General features: G+C 38.4%; 2 protein-coding genes across 3 annotated transcripts; one reads left to right on the top strand and one right to left on the bottom strand.

The window, feature by feature from the left end:
- Positions 1-4,584: 4,584 nt before the first annotated feature.
- On the top strand, positions 4,585-10,572 carry nme6 (NME/NM23 nucleoside diphosphate kinase 6). The gene is made up of 6 exons (XM_079350419.1): positions 4,585-6,409; positions 6,634-6,729; positions 7,618-7,720; positions 7,934-7,973; positions 8,431-8,591; positions 9,461-10,572. Exons 2-6 carry the CDS (start codon positions 6,637-6,639, stop codon positions 9,610-9,612), a joined length of 549 nt encoding a protein of 182 aa, XP_079206545.1. The 5' UTR covers positions 4,585-6,409; positions 6,634-6,636; the 3' UTR covers positions 9,613-10,572.
- Positions 9,777-16,028, bottom strand: baalcb (BAALC binder of MAP3K1 and KLF4 b). Of its 2 annotated transcripts, none has more exons than XM_079350429.1 (5): positions 15,849-16,028; positions 14,521-14,727; positions 13,768-13,989; positions 11,892-12,085; positions 9,777-10,771 (listed from the first exon to the last, which is right to left on the bottom strand). In XM_079350429.1, the coding sequence occupies exons 3-5, from the start codon at positions 13,946-13,948 to the stop codon at positions 10,607-10,609; spliced, it is 540 nt and encodes a 179-aa protein (XP_079206555.1). In that variant the 5' UTR covers positions 13,949-13,989; positions 14,521-14,727; positions 15,849-16,028; the 3' UTR covers positions 9,777-10,606. The 2 variants fall into 2 exon arrangements, with proteins under 2 accessions (XP_079206555.1, XP_079206556.1); XM_079350430.1 differs by having other exon boundaries at positions 13,768-13,985.
- Between the last annotated feature and the right edge of the window lie 4,975 nt (positions 16,029-21,003).

Genomic DNA, 21,003 nt, shown 5'->3' with positions numbered 1-21,003 from the left:
AGCCAACAAAAAGATCAGATGAGGAGCGTCTCATCTAATCATCTGTTCCTCTTTTATCATGAGTCACACATGATGCAAATACATCTCATCTTACTCAATTCTTCTTGCATCTGTCAACCCCTCTACTGTTTTATTTATTTTAAGGTCCAATCAGTGGTCTGGTCATCAGTTCTAAGTCGGTTAAATCCTATAAAAACGTTACTTGAGAAAGGGATAGCTCTTGGCCCTCATTTAACTTGAATTTCCCTCAGGATCAATAAAGTATCTATCTATCTATCTTTAAGGGAAAAACTATTTCCTGAGTTCATGATTCATCATTTTTTTGTTTTGTTTATTTTAATCAAATATTCTGCAGCATTTTTCATTAAATTTGAGCTGCTGATTTTCAAGGAGTACTGAGCTTTATAAGAAGCCAAAAGGGTTTCACATTGAAAGGTTTAAAAAACTAAAACAGTATTTGCTTGAGTTCTGCCCGATAAGACAGGGTGCGCAATGATACGATATGGTACCTACGGTATACGATACAATACCTAACGATACTTAACAATAAGGTACAGCATCGCACATGATACGATGTGATATGATACAACACAAAACAATAAGATACAATACCATACAATATGATGTGATACAATATGATGAGATATGATACGATACAAAGGGAACCATACAAATCTATCGTGACAAAACACGGTACAAAATAAAATAAGATACAACACATCACAACATGATCCAGTGATTGAAAAAGATTCGATATGATGCATTTTATGTCCCTTCATGAAAATCGATTGCTTATCACAGAAACTGTGATATACTGGAGAAAGAGGATTTAATCCCAAACTTTTAAACTATAAAGAACCCCTCTGGGCACCATCGTTTCTGAGAGAAACTTAGAATTCATGAAGCACCTTTCTTATTCCTTTTTTGTTAGAATAAGAAAAAATGGGGGTACATTTTCAAATCTTTTTTCAACTCTGTGGTTTCTTTTGCTCTGTGGTATGAAAGATAAAAGGACTGTGCTGTCGCTTGTGTTGTGGAAATGAATAATGTCACCTGAACTTGAAATAATGCCAAGTTTTAAATTCAATGTTTGATTCAAGATTTCAACTTGAAGTAATTTTTTGACGAACAATTATTGATCTAAAATTGGAAGAAGATGGTGTGGAGGCTCTGCAGTTGTGTTGCATGTAATTTACAAATTAGGTCAGTGAGGTTATTTATAACCCATGTTCACATACCGGGGCCCCCGTTTGCTAATCACTTTGTTCTCCCCTCTGTCAGAGCCATCTAACCCCAATGCCAACGTCCCAGCACTGCTTCAGTGGAGGTCACAACACTCTTTTCTTGGCAGGAGGAAATAATTTCCCTCGGGACAGCAGGTAGGAGTTTAGCCTGACTAACCCTAGAGCAGTTCCTCCTGCAGTAGATAGCATGGATTTCCATTGGTATAAATAAAGCTGCAGCTGACACCAGATCAGGTCATGCACATGCACAAGATGGGACGACCTGGCAGATTTAGAACTGTTCTTCAGAGGAAAGTCTAAACAGGAAGTATGGAGCATGTGGGGTTTGACTAAACCAAACCCTTTCCCCCAGTTACTTAAAATCCTTCACAATAAAATAAAAAATCTGCAGTGTCCTGCCAGAAATTAGTTTGAGTGCAGTGCCCCAAATAGTGTTTGGATAATCATCTAAGATAACCTGCTTGTTGTGCTTTTCTTCAACATTTTTCAAATATGAGGACTGGAAACCGTGCTTCAATGACAAACCAACATGCAACCATGATCTGCATGATCCTGACACAGATAAAACAGTCCCATGTTGCTGACTCATTAAGTGTTCTGACATTAATGCCTGCTCTGCGTCCTTCTCTGGGCACACCAGTTGCCCGGCCTGAGGTTGACACAGCTGTCACAGAGAGAGCTGGTCCCGTGTGTTGGAGCAACGGTGCAGAAACGTCAAAGGTCAGCGGCATTTAGGCTAAAAGAGGGAACAGGTGAGGGAGAGGTGAAGGCAGCTCGCTCCTGAGAGAGAATTTAGACAGATGCTTTGAGATCATTAGATCTTAGAACGAGGCAGTGAAAAAAAAAAAAACTTATTCTAATGATGCAGATGGAGAAGCTAGTTGAAGTGTTTGACTGGAGTCTTACAGACACAAAGAGAAAAAAAAAATACAAACAACTCTCAACATATTTGAGTGAATTGCATTTAATAAAATCTGGTAAGCAAATAAAAACTGGTGCTGTGTCGAACTACGGTGAAACATCAGAGAATTACAGAGTGGTGGCCGCACTTAATTACATCAAAGTTTCAATCATACAGATTTCTTGAAATATGGCACTCTCATTAGCCTCTGAACTGTCACCAAAGGTGCAATGACAGGAAACAAATCCCTACATTTTCTCACCAACCGAACAAACAGGACATAAAAGGTTTCTGGGTGTCACACTTCGGCCTGTGTTTCCATTAGTGTGTGTGTGTGTGTGTGTGTGTGTGTGTGTGTGTGTGTGTGTGTGTGTGTGTGTGTATGTTAGTGTGTGTGTGTGTGCGTAACGGTGAGGCGACCTCTGAGTGACCGGATGACATATAAAAAACTATGTGGAGGATCAATGTGCAATAGAATTGACCAAAAATGTACAAATCTGCCTATTTGCAATCAAAATCTTCTTACAGCAAAAAAAACAGCAGCAAAAATCACATTTATGGATGTGACACAGCAGATGAACAATACTATATGCTGATGATTGTCTGGTAACATCTAAATGTCTCACTATAAGGTAATATACAGTACAGTCCCATCTTTCCATGCTTTACTTTACTCGTCCTTATTTGTCTAAATATTTCGAGGAAAGTTATCCTAAAATAATAAATAAATCAACAAAATGAAAGAAATAATGTCATACCTTTTCTGAACTGTTTTGAAACTGTGTCACATTGTGACTTAAAATACAAGTCTTATACTATGTCACAATGTATTTCTGTGACCGTGGTATGCAGTGTAACTTTCAATGTCTCAAAAATGTGTCAGCCATCACAGGAAAATACTGTCCTTCATACTGCTGTACACGGACATGATCCTGTCTTTACTGTGGCTCTTGCTGCCTGGCTGAATGTGGAGGAGCCTGTGGACACCCAGGAGTCTGTGGTGGTCACCAGTCAGCTGCCGGGCTCCCACCAAAAGGGGACGACAACTGCAGGAGAGTCAGCAGCAGCAGCAGCAGCAGAAACAGCAGCAGATAAAACAGAGATGTGGGAGTTTATGGAGGCCCAGAGTGGGGGATCAGCTGAATCAGACGCCCTGCTGAGGACGTTTAACACAGGAGTCAGCAGGGATCAAGGCCGGTGGCTGTTCTGTTCAACTTAACTGACGTCCATCCTAAAGGCTGCCAAAAAACCATGGTTTTAGTGTTTTTGATCCCATACATGTCCTGACATTAGTGGTGGTCTTATGAGTCTACAGAAGGGACATTGATTAAAAAGAGGGAGAGGAAGATTGTGAAAACAGGTATGATTTCCTTCTAAGAAGGTTTCATCCCAGTTGAATTGTTGTTGCTTATGAGTCCTAAACAGAGGAAACATGAGCTCTTTAAAGAAGTAACAGGTAAAGCTCATTTGTTGCAGCTGTAAGATAAGAAGGTGTGTCATGTATCTAGTTCACATTTCATAAAAATAAAAGCTTTACTTCTATTGAGCAAGAAGTATTTATTTATTTATTTTTGCTCTGGATATTTTTATAGACACATTAACATATTTAGGTAAAATGCAGTAATAGTTAAATAATGGCAAAATAATTCCACCAAGAGCACGGTGCAAAAGATAATGATTTGAATAAAGGTTAAACATTCTTCATAAACGTGAATATTACTCTACAGTGAGGCGTCCACTGTGAAATAAAACTACAGTCCCCATCAGCTTAATGTTTTATAGAATATCCAAAGTTAAGGGATGACAGACTTGGAATCAATACGCCCCCACAACATAGAAGTAAACTTGATGAGTCAGAACCCTCTGTTACATGATTTAATTATTGTAGATTTGTTTTTTTGAGCTTATATCTATGAATTACTGTAGTTGTTTATATCTTTATCAACATTTGTCTGTTGCACATTCTCAGTCACCTCTCTGGGTTCAGGGCAAACAATGAGGCTTCTGTTTGAAACAGCCAGTGAGTAACTGCAGTCATAATCTTCACCACCAACATGTGTTACACTCTGTTTCTATAAGGCTTTACAAATCATCGTCTACATGCACGTCCCCTTTGTACTCCTGTTCATCTGCTTAAATAGAACAAGGTAAAATAGCACACAATGGAATGTAACTGAGTATATTTACACAAGTATTTGAGGTACAATTTAAGACAATTTTGAGCTGCATGAGTCTATTTCATGCCACTTGATACTTCCTCTATACTACAGTTTTGAAATGTACCTTTTACTCATTTATCTGCAAGGTTAGAAATTTGAATTCAAATTATAAATCACTTATATGAAACGCTTTAAAAGTACAACAGATTGTACATTTAATCATTAGGTCCCTCTCATGTTTTCTGGTGTGTCTGAGTTGTAAGAAGCTTCAACAGAGAGACTTTAACTCTGCAAACGTCTTGTGTTTTATTCTTTGCAACTTATGATCTACTGTGGGCACTGGTGGCCTAGTGGTTTTTTTGTGCGCACCATGTATATAGGCTGCAGTCATGGAAGGACAGTTGGCTCAACCTGTGGCGCCTTGTCACTCCCTCTTCTCTCTAACCCAAATGTTTAACTCTATCCACTGTCCTGTCTCTCCAATAAACCCTAACCCCAAAAGCCCAAAAACAAATCTTTGAAAAAAGAAAGAAGAACTAGTTATTCTTCTTAAAAAGTAAAGATAAGGATAAGGGCCAGTACAGTTATCTGATTTTAGAGGCAGGAATTATGTTACTCCAATTAAACATCTGCTGACCTCTCTGCTTCATTTCATGACCCTTTGGATTGACAGGAACCTCAGGTTACAAACCTTGAACTGGCCAGCTGTTACAGTAAATTCAATATCAATATATCTGGTTTTATGAAATGTAAGTCACAACGGCCCACTATAACAATATATTATTTTTCTTTGAATGTTTTTTTTTCTCAGTACATTAATGACAATATCTTTTACCTTTACTTAAGGAGGATTTCAATTAAGTTTCTGTTTTTAACGGGGGTATTTTCTCATTAGGGTTTTTATTATCTTTACAAACTGAATGATCTAAGATCTTCTCTGATATGATTTGATAGTAATAGAAATAGTAATACTAAACACGCTACATTGTTTGTGTTTACTTTATGTACATAGATTTGTGTGCTATATCTTTGGAAATGACTCCATTGAACCCCTCACCCAGCCAACACCTCCTCTCGTCCTCTCCATCCCCTTCATGGGTGGTAACAGCTGTGGTGTCACCCCGAGTCACATGACATGGGCAGGTGGGAGAAAACCTATGTGGGACACCCACCCCCCACTTTCTTCCCTCCTATTCTCTCTCTGAATGTCAAACCTCGCACACATGGACATAACCACACAACTACGTCTTTTCAAGGGTGTGGCCATTTTACATTGCTGGAATGTGCTCTATGTTTGTAACTCATACTGTATGTCTGATCTCTCACATTAATGAAATTCCACTGAGTGAAATCTCCCTCGACAGTCTCTGCTTGTGGCAGTGTAAACTACCAGAGAGCATCATTAGTCATCATAGCCTAAACATAAATAATCTGTGACTGTTTTATCAAGACATTCAAACAGACAACCTGTTGGCTTTATAAAAGTGAAACTCAGAAGCTGTCATTATTTCGTTACATTTTTAGTTTTAGTATTTTTTTAAAATATTAAAACAAGATTTTTTATTTTTTTGCACGATTCATAGTACATGAACATGACAAGATACATGTTCTAAATGAGTAAACGGCTCTGGTAGAGAAACATGGAGGAGTGGAGTATCAAAAATATCCGATACAATCATTTATCACAAAGTCTTGATAAAAACAACAGTTCTTGATTAAGCTAATGAGCACGAGTAGAGTTGAAGTAATTCGAATTTAAAAAACCCAATAATAATAACAAATATGTATACTGTATATAGAAATTAGGCTATAAAACGTGATTTGTTGATGTGTATTTATTTATTTAATTGCTACCTTTCACGCGGGGAACGAATGAGTCAGATTAGTTTCCGGGGACAGTATTAAAGAACGGACTGACCCGTAAAGCGAGCAGAAAATATCGAACATTCAATTTGAAATACTCTTTAAAAATTTTGCATGCAAATATATCAACCGAATAAATGAAGACGTTTTTTCTGACACGAGTAGGAGGCTTCATGTGACAGTGAAGAGGACATGTTCAGCTCGCTCCTTCTCTTTACACTGACCTTTATTTTGGAAACCAGGTTAGTATCTGTGAATGTGGATGGGAAGTAATATCAAGCTTCAACAGTGTCGTTTAATTTAAGACCCCCATGAATAGGAATATGATAAGAACATGTGTTGTTTACAGCTGTTTGTGTCAGCCGTGAGTTTAGTGTTTCATCGATGTATCTGACTGAAGTGAAACCAGTAACTTCTATGAAACCAGTTACTTCTGTGGACTTGACATTTCTGTGTCTCTCTGTAGATAATGTTGCTGACAGCTCGCAGCATGTCCAAAGTGCTGCAGCTCACCCTGGCGGTCATTAAACCTGATGCTGCAGCTCATCCTCTCATGTTAGAGGTGAGCTCATAACATAACACTGTCTGCTGGGTATCCTTTTACTTCTAGACTATAAACAAATAAACATCTGTGATACATATTCTGTTTGCTGTGTCCTTTTGTTACTTCACTAGTTAAAGTTATTCTTTGATTTTATTTTGAAAGCTAATAATAATTGATAAAGCTTACCTAAATTTCCTTGAGGGACTCATCCCAAAAGGATCAATAAAGTTCAGTCTAAGTCTAAGGAAAGAAGGGTTAAGATGTAATATTTAGAGTCTAAGGTTAGGACTAGATGAGTTTTTTTCTGTTTTTGAACAGGGACTGTTGAAAAATAATAATGGAGACATAACAGAAAGTATACTTTCTGTTATTTGCTTTTGTCTGTATATGACATTATTTTTAATGGGCTTTAATTTCTGTTTTTTTTCTCATTGTAATTGCTGTTTGTATGTTGTGAGTGTAACTTCTGCAGTACTCCCTTTGTTGTTGTTTTTTTTTTCACCTCAGTGGGACTTTTCCTGGTTAAATAAAAAAACATAATTGCAGAAATGAACTTCTACTCACCATGAATGTTTTCAGACTGTATTCAGTTCAGATACACCACTAAGCAGTTAGATCAAGCTCTTTTAAAGAACCATCAATTTGAGCAGGATAAACACATGATGCCACCCTTTTGTGACATTCACTTAAAGAAAAGAAAAAAACCCTGACATATAATGTTCCTCTTAAAAAAGCCAAATGAAAGACAAGTTATCTAGCAATTTTCTAAAATAATCTGCTTAGAATGCCTCCACCATGGACGAAAGATACACAACCAGCGAAAACCTGCCCTTAAATCAGACAAATATGTATTCATTTGAACACAGGCGTTTTAATATTTAAATGCTGCCTTTTTTTCCCTCTCAGGCACTTCACCAGAGAATCCTGGACAACAACTTTGTGATCGTTCGATACAAAGATCTTGTTTGGAGGAGACGGGACTCTGAGAGGTTTTACGCTGAACATTCAGGTGAGTACACGACGAACCTGGTTTCAAAATGAACAAAAAGGAAAAAAGAAGTTCTGCTGCAGTCATTCTGATTGACCAAACAAGTGAGTCATTCCCTCCCTGTATTACATAACCACGCTTTGAAAGGAAGAAAAGAATGCCTTGTGTAAGGAGCAGTATTAAAACACGTTGTCCTCTAAAAAGTGGTATTTGTTGTGTTTGTTTTGATTTTAGGGCGGTTCTTCTACCAAAGACTTGTTGAATTTATGTCGAGGTAAGCCTTCAAAAAGAAACCACCGAGTGTGAAATAAATGAGTAGTGCTTTGCTGGATTTGGTTCCTGTTTGCAATGATTTAGCAGTGAAACTTTACCATTCACATGACCCACCTCACCTGATATGATGCTCGACTTTCCTGCTCACTGAGTCTCCAAAGAGTCTGTTTCTGATTTATCATGAGAGGGCATGGAATCATCAGCTGCTACATATAGCCGAGCTCCCCTGAAGCATTAGCTCCACATGGTCACAGGAGATAGGAAAACATGCTTGTGTTCCCATTGGTGGATTTTGTCTCCTTACAACGGTGAATCAGGAGTTGCCAGGAGAACCCCTCTTCTTTTGATGCTTTCAGTGTTTGAATAGAATCTGTTAAAAAAATATCTAACAGCTACACATCTGCGCTTACGTAGCTGTTTTTACACCTCATCAAACTGTGATTGAATCCTTCCCACAGTGGTCCCATGCGGGCATATATTTTAGCCAGAGAGGATTCCATTCGGCACTGGAGGGAGCTCATGGGGCCGACCAAAGTCTTCAGAGCCAGATTCACCTCGCCTGCCTCCATCAGAGCTCAGTTTGGACTCACAGACACTCGAAACACCACTCACGGCTCAGGTAGGAAGTTCACTGAAGGTCATGTTTTTACATGTCAGATTGCTCACTGTTTAATATGCAGGACAGCCGATCTGTCCTACCCACATGCAGCATCACGTGGGCTGTGAGATCATGGAACAGTTTTTTTCACCAGGGTTAACTTTTGAAGACAGTGAAGATGAAAACAGCTGTATTATTTAAACCTCATGTCTGGGGTCCTCATCTCATCGGCCGTGGGTTTGAACCCAAGCTCGACCCTGAGCTGCATGTCCTCCCCCACTCTCTCCTCTCCGCGTTTCCTGTCTCTTTTTAGCTCATCTGTCAAATTAAGGCAAAAAAAGGCCCAAAAAAATCTCTGAGGCAAGTTGCATTGTTAAGTATTGGATTCACTTTTTTTCCCACCATGGTGCCTTATAACATCTGCCCTTTTTTGCATTTAAAACTTGTGTGATCAAACATTTAATAAGACACTTTTGACCTCCGTAAACACCCATGGACTGATAAAAAGAGGATAGACCATTCTATCAGGTCAAGTTGCTGTAAATTTCATGGAAATCAAATCTTGATTGAACTGGCTAGATAAGGATGACATTAACAGATCATTTTGCCTTGGTGCCTTTAATGTCACATTTACTTTATAGAGCTCGATATTCACCCTCTGCCCTGATAGGGTCTTTGAAGGCTGATATAAATGAAGATGATTCATAAGTATCTGAAATCTTTCTGTGTTTCGTAAAATAATTAACAAAGGAATCACTTTTGACTCTGTAGCTTTAGAAACCCCGTAGGTCTATGAATCAGCTAGATCAGGCCTCAAGTTGTGTGTTTGGTGAACTGACAGCTGACTAAACGCTTGAAATTGTCATTTCTCAATGTCTACTTCTCTGCAGATTCTGTTGAGTCAGCACGAAGAGAAATCCTTTTCTTCTTCCCTGACTTCTGCACAGAGGAGTGGATGGAGAAGGAAGAGCCATCATTCAGATCGGGACAAATTCATTATGACGACCAAAAACAGATTCACACACTTTTAGAGCAAAGCTGACCCTAGAGCTGTTGTTTCACCCCTGAAGGACCACTTAGTAGCTATGCAGTCATTGTTCATACTACAAAGAGCAAGCTGCAACAGAAAATGCTACAATGCTAATTGCTATATAAGATGCTAACTGGGACAACCTAAAAACCAAAAAAACAAGTGCATGTGTAAGGTTTTTATTTGCAATCAGTGTTCCAAGTGCCAACACGTCTATCTCATGTTTCTGTCACTGAACATGTTGTTGTATAACTCTGTAGGTTATAGGACCTTTGTAAAGAAATATTAAAAAAAAGCACTGATGATGTTTGGGTTGAGTTTATTGTTATTATAAAACACAAATGACCAGATGTTAAAATGTCACACTGTTTGGTACAAAACAACATGATGAAGTAAGACCATTTTTCTCACATTGTCATTACTAAATCCCATCAGGCTTCACTGTAAATAGTGCAATCTTCACCCTCACTTTCACCTTTCCTGAGCCATACGGATTGTAGCACAGCACACGCCGTGCTTCAATTATAAAGAGCTGCAAATCCTTCCTGTGGTGTCGAATAATTCTTTTGTAATAGCTTTAAAAATATTGATCACAACATGTCTTACGTGTGTTTAGATGCTGTACAGTTTCACTGCAGGAATTTGAAATCAGCTTTTCTTCGATGCTTTTAGACATTCTGCTGTGCTTCACCCTGAAGTCTTTCATTTTGGCTTGATCCTTCATGTTATAAATGTTGTGTTTTGAAACGTTCTCTGATCCACAGTTTAACATGTCGATGTCTTCGATGTGTCAAAGTACGGTTCAACATTTTAACAGGCACCATAGAAATACATTAGACAGATTAAAGTAACAACACATCCTCGTTCATCTATTGTATTCGAAGAAAAGGAACCATCCAATCATCACTGTCCTTTCATCAGCCAGCCGCCGCCAAGGAGTTTTTCACAATAAAAACTCCATCAGGTCTCTTATTTCCATGCGTCTTGTTTTCAGTTTGTCCCGCTCTCAGGTGTTCTGTGTGGTCACCTGTTTGAGGGCCTCCACAGGTTTCATGACCTCATAGGTGGTGAGGGACTTCTTCACCTTCCCGTTCTTGTCAACCTGATGGATGCTCTGTGTCACAGTGATGGTGACCTGTTTGGTCGACATCCGATTGTCCTGCCATTTTGTCTGAAAATGAGGAAGAATGGTATATGGGGAATAAAAGAAGCGCAAAAGTAACTTTGTGAAGATGATCGGTTAATAAGAAGTGAAGGAAGCCTCTTGGTATCTGAAGATAATCCCCCCTCGTGCCTGAAACATTCTATTTTTTTTAATACTTTTTATTTGATATTCTTGAACGAAAAGAAAACAGAAAATAAAACATAACTGCATTTCGTGCCTGAAACGTTCTTTCTAATGGGCGGTAGTTTGCAACTCTACTAGTTGCCAAAAGAGGTTTGTGAAGTTATGACGACTACATTGTTTTCTAGAATCTGAATAAAGACCTTAAAAAGAGTGATCTTAGAGCTTGGACGTGGTGAAAAACCTGACTGGAAAACTTCAAAGCAGTTCAGTACCAAGAAGTAATTTAACTGTTGAGAAACAACTTTTTCTGATATTTTACTTAAAAAGGGAAATTTAATAAAAGGCTACTTGTTCACTAAAGTCTTATGCAGATTGAAATGTTTGAAGAAACAACAATTGGGTAGAATATCAAGAGGAGGAATGTAAGTGTTTTATAATGTCCTCAAGACTTGTATCGTTGAATTTAAAAAGGTGTCGCAATAAATTTGGAGATTGCCAGGCATCAAAGGAAACCTTTTTTTTTTATTGCCAGAGAAAACCTTACTGGGAGCAATGGTTTTAAAAACATTTGCAACTTGGAATTGAAGCTATCTACCAACTCACTGACTGAAGCCCAGGCTGGGACAGGTTTCATTGTTGTCTTTAATGTTACACCGTTTTGTGATCACTTCTCTTTGACTACTTGTGTGCTCAGACGGTGTGTGAAAACACCGGAGTGATTGGACAGGGTGACATCAGTCACGACAACCTTGCAAATGATCTGACCTTCACAGTTGAAGAAGTACAGAGTGTGTTTGACTCCAACCCTCAGCACTTTGCCGCATATCGTTCCGCACTCTCTCACCTCGATTTCCTACTCCATGCATTCTCATAATTACACAGCAATCTAAAAAATGATATCTCACACCTACAAGAACAACTCTCTGCAATCATAACATCATTATTTGTTGGAACATTTACAGAAATTCTTTATTGTCTCAGTATTTAAAGAAAATTGTCTTACAATCTCTTCTGTGTGTAGGACACTTCTACGTTGCACTGTGGTGCCAGGTGACGTTGTCTCTTTAGGGGGAGAGCCCAGGATAGCCGGGGGGCTGCTGGGCTTCACTTCATTCAGGCTGGCTTCAGACACAGCTGAACACACCTTCAGGTAAGCCTGAGCAGGCAGAGGGAGGCTGTCCTCGAAGAAATCTGGAACTGATTAAAAAGCAAAACAGCTTCAGAATCAGAATCGGTTTTATACCTGGAATTTGTAGAAAAGAGAAAAAACAAGTACTTAAATTAAATAAAGTATGAGAAGCAATTAATAGTGTATAAAATAGAATTTAAAAAATGTCAAATAATAAAAAAAGTACAATGGGTGCATGAAAAATATAAACTGAAAGTCCAGCGAGTGTTAATATAATGCATAAAGAAATAGTTTCAGCCTTCACATTACTGTGATGTTGTCTTGACATTAAAACAAACACCAAGACGACTGTCCGTGGCACCATCTTGATGTGAACGAATTCAAACATCAGACTCTTACAAATGAACTTCAAAATGATATGGCTTCTTTAAAAATCGCTTCGGCCCATGTTTCTAGGATGAACACACACGAGTGCAGCAGGTTTTGTTTTGGCTGAATTTGACTGTGAAACTGAAGCTTATTGATATATAATGGATCCATAAAGTAAGTAAATATGAAGCTAAAATCTAAATATTACAGCCCTTCTTACAAATTTATGGACAGCATTATTATCAGATGTGAGCTTTGATGAGGACTACTTACAGTGTTTATTTCACTGAGCATTTTTCTTTTTAAATTTCCATAAAAAGGTACATTCCAGTCCTGAAAATAGTACAATTACTATGTCATTTATGAATTGCATCGTGTAGAATTAGTGTGTCACTCAAACAGCATTAGTCACAGGTCAGACAATGCAGTAAGCTTATGGGAGCATGACTACCACCACCGAGCTAATGTGAGTGCAGAGCGAGCAGTGGAGTGTGATGAATAATAAGAATGCTCTGAAAATCACTCTGAAGCTGCATAACAGGCGCGGCGTAAGTCAACAGGATGTTGTTGTTTTACACAAAGAGATGTTGTGGTATTACTTTTTGCTTCAATCTTCGGGGTTGTCGGAAGCTGATCGATTTCTGCCAATTCTCGTCCTGTCTCATCTCTACAAAGTGTAAGCTTCAGTGAATTTGTTCTAACAATCACATCAAGGCTCCTCCTCCGCATGCGTACTATCACAGCTCTATCTGTTGCCATGAGAGACGAGTACTGTGTGAGCACTGCAGCGTTTGATGTGGCCGCCTTGATGTGATTATCCCTGCAAACCGCTTCATGTCCTCCTGGCTTTAACAGAAAAGCGCATACGGTTCAAGGCAAAAGATGAATTAGCGAGGAACAACATAATTATGGGCAGAGTGTCTGCCCTGTAGGTGGTGACTAACTACACATCTAAAAGAACAAAGGCTTTTAGAGCATCCTTATTTCACACAGCATGAGGGCTCTCATTCAATTTTCCTTTTCAATCTTCAAAAAATTTCACTTTTAAACTGGTAAAATAGATTTCTCTTTGGATCAAACAAGCAAAATATCGAGAAATAAATATTGAATTTCACTTATAAAATAATGTCTTCAGGGAAAAGCAGACTGGTTCATGGGTTGCTGATTTCAATTTGATTTAAGAGAAGTTAAAAAAAGGACCTCTCATTGCCAATCCATTGTAATAACTAATTACAACTAATATTGCACATCCAACATTTGGTATATCTGAAACACTGGCATACATATGAATATGACCCAATTCATACAACCATAAGTATGCAACCCCCTTTTTGTCAGAGGTCGACAAAATATCCACTCATCCATTATTGTTTCCTCTTACCGGGACTGATGGTTTTCTCAGAAGTGAAGCAGGTCTCCGAGCCCTCAGAAGGAATGCTCTGGATGGACGACAACGGGATGTCGGTGTCCGTGCTAGTCAGCCATGTGGACTCTGTCTCTTTGGTCCAGCTCTCTAGGTATCGAGGCTCCAGAGCATCGGTCCTGCTCCCCCCACAGCCCATAGCTCTGCCTCAGGACACCTTCACTCTCCTACTGGACCTTTCTTCAGAGAAAGTCAAGTCAGTCAAGTCTGCATTTCAGTGTCAAAGCAAGCTGTGAGGCTGATCAGCCAGGCAATTTATTTTAGTCCGTTTTTGATAACATTTTTCCCCTCAACAGATATGCTGTCATGTTATTATTAATATAACATTAACTCCTTAACTCTCCTTAACATCAGGTTAATTGACACCTTTTTTTGTTTTTTAAATGGAACAGGTTGCAAATGGGAGCTTCAAAGTTAAAATATTTTTCAGGACAGGTTACATGGATCGGGAGGATCTCTTACACTCCTCTGTCTTATATGATAGTACACTAACTGCCTCTGAATTTTGGAATGTTGTGGGGAAAAATAAAAACAATTGGCAATCTCAATTTGGGTTTAGGAGATTTAGATCTGCCTTTTTTTTTTTTTTTTTTTTTTTTAATTTTGGGCGCTTTTCACAGAAAATAAACAACAAACTGAAGAATGAATGTTTCAAACCTACAATAATAAACACTTGACTTTTTCTCACTGGACACCAAAACAAACACTTACAACACAGCTCACAGCTGCACCAGAAGCTGAGTGTCCTCATAAGATCAAATCTTGTCTATCCTTCAGTTCATCAGTCTGTCTGTGTTCACTTTGTCTGTCTCATTTACACCTTTCTAATTAGCACCTGAAGGCATCTTCTGGAGATCAATTAGGTCAAGCAGACCATGTGACACTGGAGCCGGAAGATCACCCAAGACAGCCTCTCACCTTAGAGAAGAGGAAGGAGAAAAGTTAACAATAGTAATGTTTCCTTAATGAACAAAACATTAATGGCATAGGGAATTGGTATTTTGATCAAAAAGCATTGCCTGATTAAAAAAAATTAAAAAAACTACTCCAAGATGTTATAGATTAAATTATATTTGGAGAAAGGGGAAAGAGATACAACCCACCTACGTTTTGCATGTCTTTATTTGAAAGTTGTCACACTGCCATTCTTTAATGGCGGTCAGATAGTTAAGTAATGTCAAAAGTCTGTCAGCATCATTATAGGCTTAAAAGATACATATCATGGGCTAGTCAAAAGTATAAAGGGAAAAACAAAACAGGACCTAAAAGGCATCCTTGAGGTACACCGCTGGATAGAGCAGCTGTTTCCAAGATGTAAGGACTAATTGACACAGAAAAAAACATCTATTTCAGGTAGCTGGAGAACCAATCAAAGGCACTCCAGAGACACAGACACAATGATGAAACAGTATCTTTGGTAACCTCTATTTTCACCATTAACACAGCTCTTTTTACTCACTAATTGGTGAGTGCTTTTGACCTTATTATTCTGCCTGTTTGTGGGATCATACAGTCTATTATTTTGTGTTGTTGCAGACACATCAGGTGGATCAGTTTATTGTATTACATGTGCAACACCACTCCAACTACCTATCTTTCTGTCTAGGCTATAGAAAATGTACATCTCTTGGAAAAATAAGGTTGCAGAAAGCCTTGATTCCCACTTTTTACGCTTGTAGGACCTAACTGAATAAAGTCGTTTTGTAATTCTACACAATCACATCCACATATATACACACCCTATTGATAAATATTGCCAGTTTTAGGCCTAATTATTTTAGACTCCTTGTCAGTGGCAGTGCCAATACACATCCATGTCGTCGCCTGCAGGGTGAAAGTGAAGCGATGCTTAAAGCGCAGTAAACGCACACTATGTGTTTTTTAAGCATTATGGTTTAGTGGCTTATATCATCGCTAACGGACCAAGATGAAAATAACGATGACATTTATCAAAACAGCGATTTTAGATCAAATGCAGAATCGCAAACGATGATGAACGCCGCAGCCTGCAGAAGGCTAAATGATTATTAAAGGCTTACTAATGCTGAGGTGTCCGTCTTTCGGTGTCGCCCCGGTGCTCCTCCGTGTCTTCTGCAATCTGAAGGACCTGTAACATGTTGTCAATAATGAAACTCCCCCCGATCGGTGACAGTATGTGCGTCGTTCCGCTCCTTCATCCATCCTCATCCTCTCTTCATGCATCTGCCTTCATCCAGCAGCTTTTCAATAAGACCAGCTGAGGCTGTCTATAGAATTAAAGGTGTTTGACCAAAAATGTTTTGCCATAAAAAAACAAACAAACAACAACAGCAACAACAACAACAACAACAACAACAACAAAAAACAGCAATCGAGACCTTAAATGATCATCATTGTGTGCCCTCTCATTTGAATTTGTACATTTAAACCAATAAGCATTCAATTAATGGAGACCAAATTTAAACTAAATAAAACATGATCTACAATAATCAGCTCTAATCAGATGGAATAGCCCTACTCACTTTTTAGAGCTTAATAAGCTTGACTGAAAATATAAAACGTTTTACTATTCTGCCCACAAGGGGGCAGTCAAGACTAGTAAAGTAAAGACGATCTCCTTTCATCAAAAGTATTATTCACATATTAAAGCGATGTGATATATGTGTAATTGGAAGTTATTTTGTTGGGATCTACACTTATGAATTTGGACCCAAATTTATGTATGCAAATGTAGCCTTTTAAAAACATTACGTTAAAATCTTTATAGCACCTTCAATATCTAATTGTGTGGGGGGTTTTATTCATCGTTTGCTTGAAGTCATTCATTCAGATTAAAGGTTTTTTTTTTTTCACAGCACACATTTTGACTTGTCACACAAGCAAAACCTCAGAGATAACTTAAAAACTCTGCAATGACTGTTGTGTTCAAGAGTATCAGTAAGCTACGGTGGTGAGTCAGCAAGCACAATCCTGAGAATTAATTGTATCAGTAGTATTAATTACACATGCTTTTCCTTCTATGACATTTCCAATGTCCAATAATCCTTTAAGAGAACTGTCATTTATCGGGAAATGTACTGGAACACATTGGCACGACATTTAACCCAGATCACTAATAAGATGAGCTTTAATAAGAGGTTATGGAATGTAGTTATAATAAAATAAATCAGTTTGGCCTTCGTGTGACTTGTATGAATGTGATTGATTTGTTTGACAAACGTAGAAAGAGCTAAGTTTGAATGCTTATTAGGTGAACTTTGGTTTAAATTATGTGCTCATGACATGATGAATTGTAGCCTATCAGTCCTTGGTTTGTCCGTGACTGTAGTCAATTTTATTTTTTCGACACAAATGTTGAGTTTTTCATCGATCATGTTTTTGTGTTGTTGGTTTTTCTGTCTCATTTGTATGGACCCCAAGAAGAATTAGTTGTTTTTGCGGTAACAACAAATGGGAATCCAATGTGAATAAATAAATGTCAAAATGCACTGTGTGGGGAAAAAAAAGACTTATTTACATCTTGTAAAAGTTATGCCATTCTGTAATATCCGCTTCAGCTTGTAGTAATCGATTCTTTCCTCAAAGCTGCTCATTTACTTCTAATGAAACTTCTCACTTGGCAGCCACATAAACATTGATCAAATTTATTTTCTTGGGAGTTCTGATTTCCACAATAAACTGAACCAACATTAAACAATATCTCACATCCCCCTTTATTTAAGGGATTACATTTGAAAGCTTCAGAAGGAGTGATCCACTTCAGCTCATTTACTTCTGAGGTGTCAGCTGTCATTGAATCACACTGAAGAAGAATGGAGCTCCGACTCTAATATCAATTCAGTGATGAGGGCGCTTGCTGGTTATTTCTTTTTCTGTCACACAGCTGCCTTAATAAGCATCGACTTGCATACATGAGTTTATGAACTGTCTTTTTCTGTGCTGGTCTCACTTTACTTGATGCAATTCAAAATCAAAGTGCAAATTCTGTGCACTCTGTGAGCATTTTCACTTTGTGAGCTCTACCCTCTATGTTAGATTTTAGTCACAATGGAGACATGCACAGACACCTCATTTATGTAGACACCAAGCGGGGATTGTCAAAAACGACTATTTTCTAATTAGAGTCTTGCCCTTTTCCTTCATGACTCCGTGCAGGTCTGGCAGCATCTGAGCTCAATAAAATCCCTGTGACTTCCTGTGCTCATTCCTTGTCTGCTTCCCCTGTCAACCCAGCCAATGAATTTGCTTTCTGTGGACGGTATGGTCAATATTAGGCTGGACAGCTTTGATTTGTATGTCCTGCCCTTCTGTCCTATTGGACTGCTGGTTCAATAGGCCTGTCTTCCCATTACCTGGCGATTAATGTGGCGCACTGCCAAACGCTACACTGGAGTGAATCATGGGTAAGAGCTCTCAGCAGTTTAACCAATGCAGGTTTAACCAATGCAACTGCCTTTTCTGTCTGTGATACATTTAGACTTAGCTTTGATTGTAGTGCCATGGCCTTATCATCTGACTGATGGTTCGGTTTAAGACAAGATTAACAGTTCTCATATTTAAAGCAAAACTTCCTTTATAGGAATATATCGATTTATTTTTTGTAGTAGTTGAATAAAACATTCAACTCTCATAACTGCCATTAAAACAAACTTCTTGAATATGAAGCAACATCCGTATACCCTTTAGCTTAGCATAAAAAACTGCTGTTCATGAGTAACCAAATCTGTCTTTAATTCTCACAAATGAACAAGCTTATTCCCTTTTTCTTTTCATCTGTATAAAGAGCATTGAAAACAGCAATTTTGGGGGTTTATGTGCCTCACAAGTTCATTGCCACAACAACACTGCTTCCAAGTCCCTGCTAACGCTTTAGAAAGTGTCTTACTAAGCAATTGAGTAAGTAAGCAAGCAATCAGGTAAAGTTTATTAGGTAAAGTTTATTTATCTAGAGTAGCACATTTCAAGAGCAGACATCACAAAGTGCTTCACGATCAAACCAAAACAAAGTTCATTCAAGCAGTCACATCAAAACAAATACAGACAGATCCCTTTGTCTCTTTCACAATGACGAGCAGTGTTTTGTTTACAAGTCAGCCTTCCTGTTTCTGAAACAGAAGTTGTCCATTCATTCACTTCAAAACAGGCATGTGTGACTGTGCATGTGTTAACTTTACAGATAAGAAATTGATGGCAAACCCGGTGATCTTTTCCTCTCTCCGTGACCAAGGCAGCGTCATAATTAGTTTTCCAATGATGTAACTGAAATGCATTGAAAGTTTGGATATGGCTGCTTCACTGCTGCACATTGGCTCATTCAATCCCCTTCCTGGCAGAATTTGACGGAATAGATTTCTTTCTCAGGCCAGGAAAACTTTGCAAATCTATGGAGAGCCCGTTTTGTTTGCTATCAACTTTTACCAGCTGCCTAAAATAAAGACGTGATGGGTGAAGGTGAATAGAAAAAAAGTTTAAGTCGTGTTAAAGTTGCAGCTATTTTGTTTGCCAACTGTCTCAAATTCAAAAATATTTCCTGCATTCATATAACAATCCAACGTTTTAATAAAGATTTCATACTTAAAAAAAAAAAAAGTTATTTCCAGAAATTTTTTTTTTACTGTGAAGGAAGCAAACATCTCCATAAATGCTACTCAGACGTTATCGTGTTTTCCCTTGTCCATCAGATTCCATCAGCAAATTGTCAATATCGAAGCTTCCAGCGAGCGAACAAGCGGCTTATCCAGATTGAGCGTTGCCTGGAGGTTGTGGTTCAACGCCATCAATCACATCTTTGGTTCTTTATCTGGCAGAGACGCGCCTCCTCTTTCCTTCTCCCAGACTGGAAACAGCAATCTCCCCCGTCTGTGAAGAGCCAAGCCAGAGATCTCTCAGGAGCTGTGTTCCTTCAATCCATCATGGTGTGAGCAAACATGACACCTTTTCATTAGTGCAAAGTGCTACAGAGGAGAGGCAACCTCTACTACCTAAAATCAGCACCAGGAGTAAACACAAAAGTATTTTATAGCCAAAAGGGATAATGGGAGATATGGATGGTTAAGGCTTTATTGCTCTTAAATTTATTAAGCTCTCAGGCGAACAAAAAGATTTGTGGAATTAGGCGTCAAGTTTTATTGCTCAGACTTGCCGTTAATAAGTACATTCAAAGAGCTTTGTTCTACATTTTCTTGTTAATTTTTCACAAATCTGCTTACAGCTTTATGTTGCAAAAATAAGTGGTACATTTCTCAGGACTCATAGGGAGCTGGATTAAGAAAACGCACAGCACAGCATCATTGAGTTTAAATTGTATTAATTCTCTTTCATGTTAAAGAGCCAATATTTTAGAACGTTTACATTGATGCATTTCATCATATCTTAATGACAAAGCCTTTTATTTCCATAAATGACCGTAGATAAATTGGCAAAAACTCAAGACATACTTGGAGTTTAAAGTCTTAAGCATGAGAAGTCGCCTTTGGCCTACAAATATTAATATTGCCACCATAACATTGTCATTCTCCATGACTGATTTATGTAATTTTCCTCACTGTCATCAGAGGAAGTGCTAGAAATTGATCTGTAGCCCCTCTCTTGCCCTCAATTGATATTTCCGCCTTTTTAAATTCTGGCGAAGGCTGGCTGATAAATGCTGCCTTTGCACTTTCTGTGCTTCATTCATTTCATCCATCTAAACACAAAACTCTAATCCTATCAAAGGCGGGGAATATTCCAGAAAGGGGCATAAGAGGGGATCATAGCAAGCAAGAGAGCGGAGCATTAGTATTCATCGAATTTCTAGGGACAGACTCTTATTTTAAGTGAAATAATCTTGAGAAACTCGTTCACATAAACATGTACTTTGAGCAAGCATAAATAGGCATGCTGAAAGGTTTGAGATAAGGAATTCAAAAGGTCATGAAGTTTGGGGATTTTATTAAAAAAAAAATGGATTCCAATTATTTGGAATTTCAAAGGTCATCAATTTAGTCATACAGTAAACGTTTCTTCTCTTTATGAGGCAGTGTAATTAGCAGCAGCATTTACATTTCTACAACTCACCATCCTCTCGTTTGCTCCTTTTCAGTGCAGCCTACTTTCTGTTCACAATGTTTCACTACAGCAGTCTTTCTCTGTCATGCCCCCACCACCTTGGACGAGGAAAAGTTGCTCTTGCCCACCCTCACGTGAAAAAACAAACAGGGAACTAAAACAAGGGCG

Source organism: Symphodus melops (assembly GCF_947650265.1).
Source record: "Symphodus melops genome assembly, chromosome: 1".
Classification (NCBI taxonomy): domain Eukaryota; kingdom Metazoa; phylum Chordata; class Actinopteri; order Labriformes; family Labridae; genus Symphodus; species Symphodus melops.
Note: the sequence above shows the minus strand (reverse complement) of the source record. Positions and strands in the feature narration are given on the sequence as shown.

Bases quoted from the DNA above. Each gene is read 5' to 3' on its own strand.
- nme6 (XM_079350419.1), top strand. From the start codon at position 6,637: ATGTTGCTGACAGCTCGCAGCATGTCCAAAGTGCTGCAGCTCACCCTG. The intron at 7,721-7,933 runs GTGAGTACACGA...TTTTGATTTTAG, and splicing joins GTTTTACGCTGAACATTCAG to GGCGGTTCTTCTACCAAAGA. The intron at 8,592-9,460 runs GTAGGAAGTTCA...ACTTCTCTGCAG, and splicing joins AAACACCACTCACGGCTCAG to ATTCTGTTGAGTCAGCACGA.
- baalcb (XM_079350429.1), bottom strand. From the start codon at position 13,948: ATGGGCTGTGGGGGGAGCAGGACCGATGCTCTGGAGCCTCGATACCTA. The intron at 12,086-13,767 runs GTAAGAGGAAAC...CTTTTTAATCAG, and splicing joins TGAGAAAACCATCAGTCCCG to TTCCAGATTTCTTCGAGGAC. The intron at 10,772-11,891 runs GTAAGACAATTT...CCTCATTTTCAG, and splicing joins TCCTACACACAGAAGAGATT to ACAAAATGGCAGGACAATCG.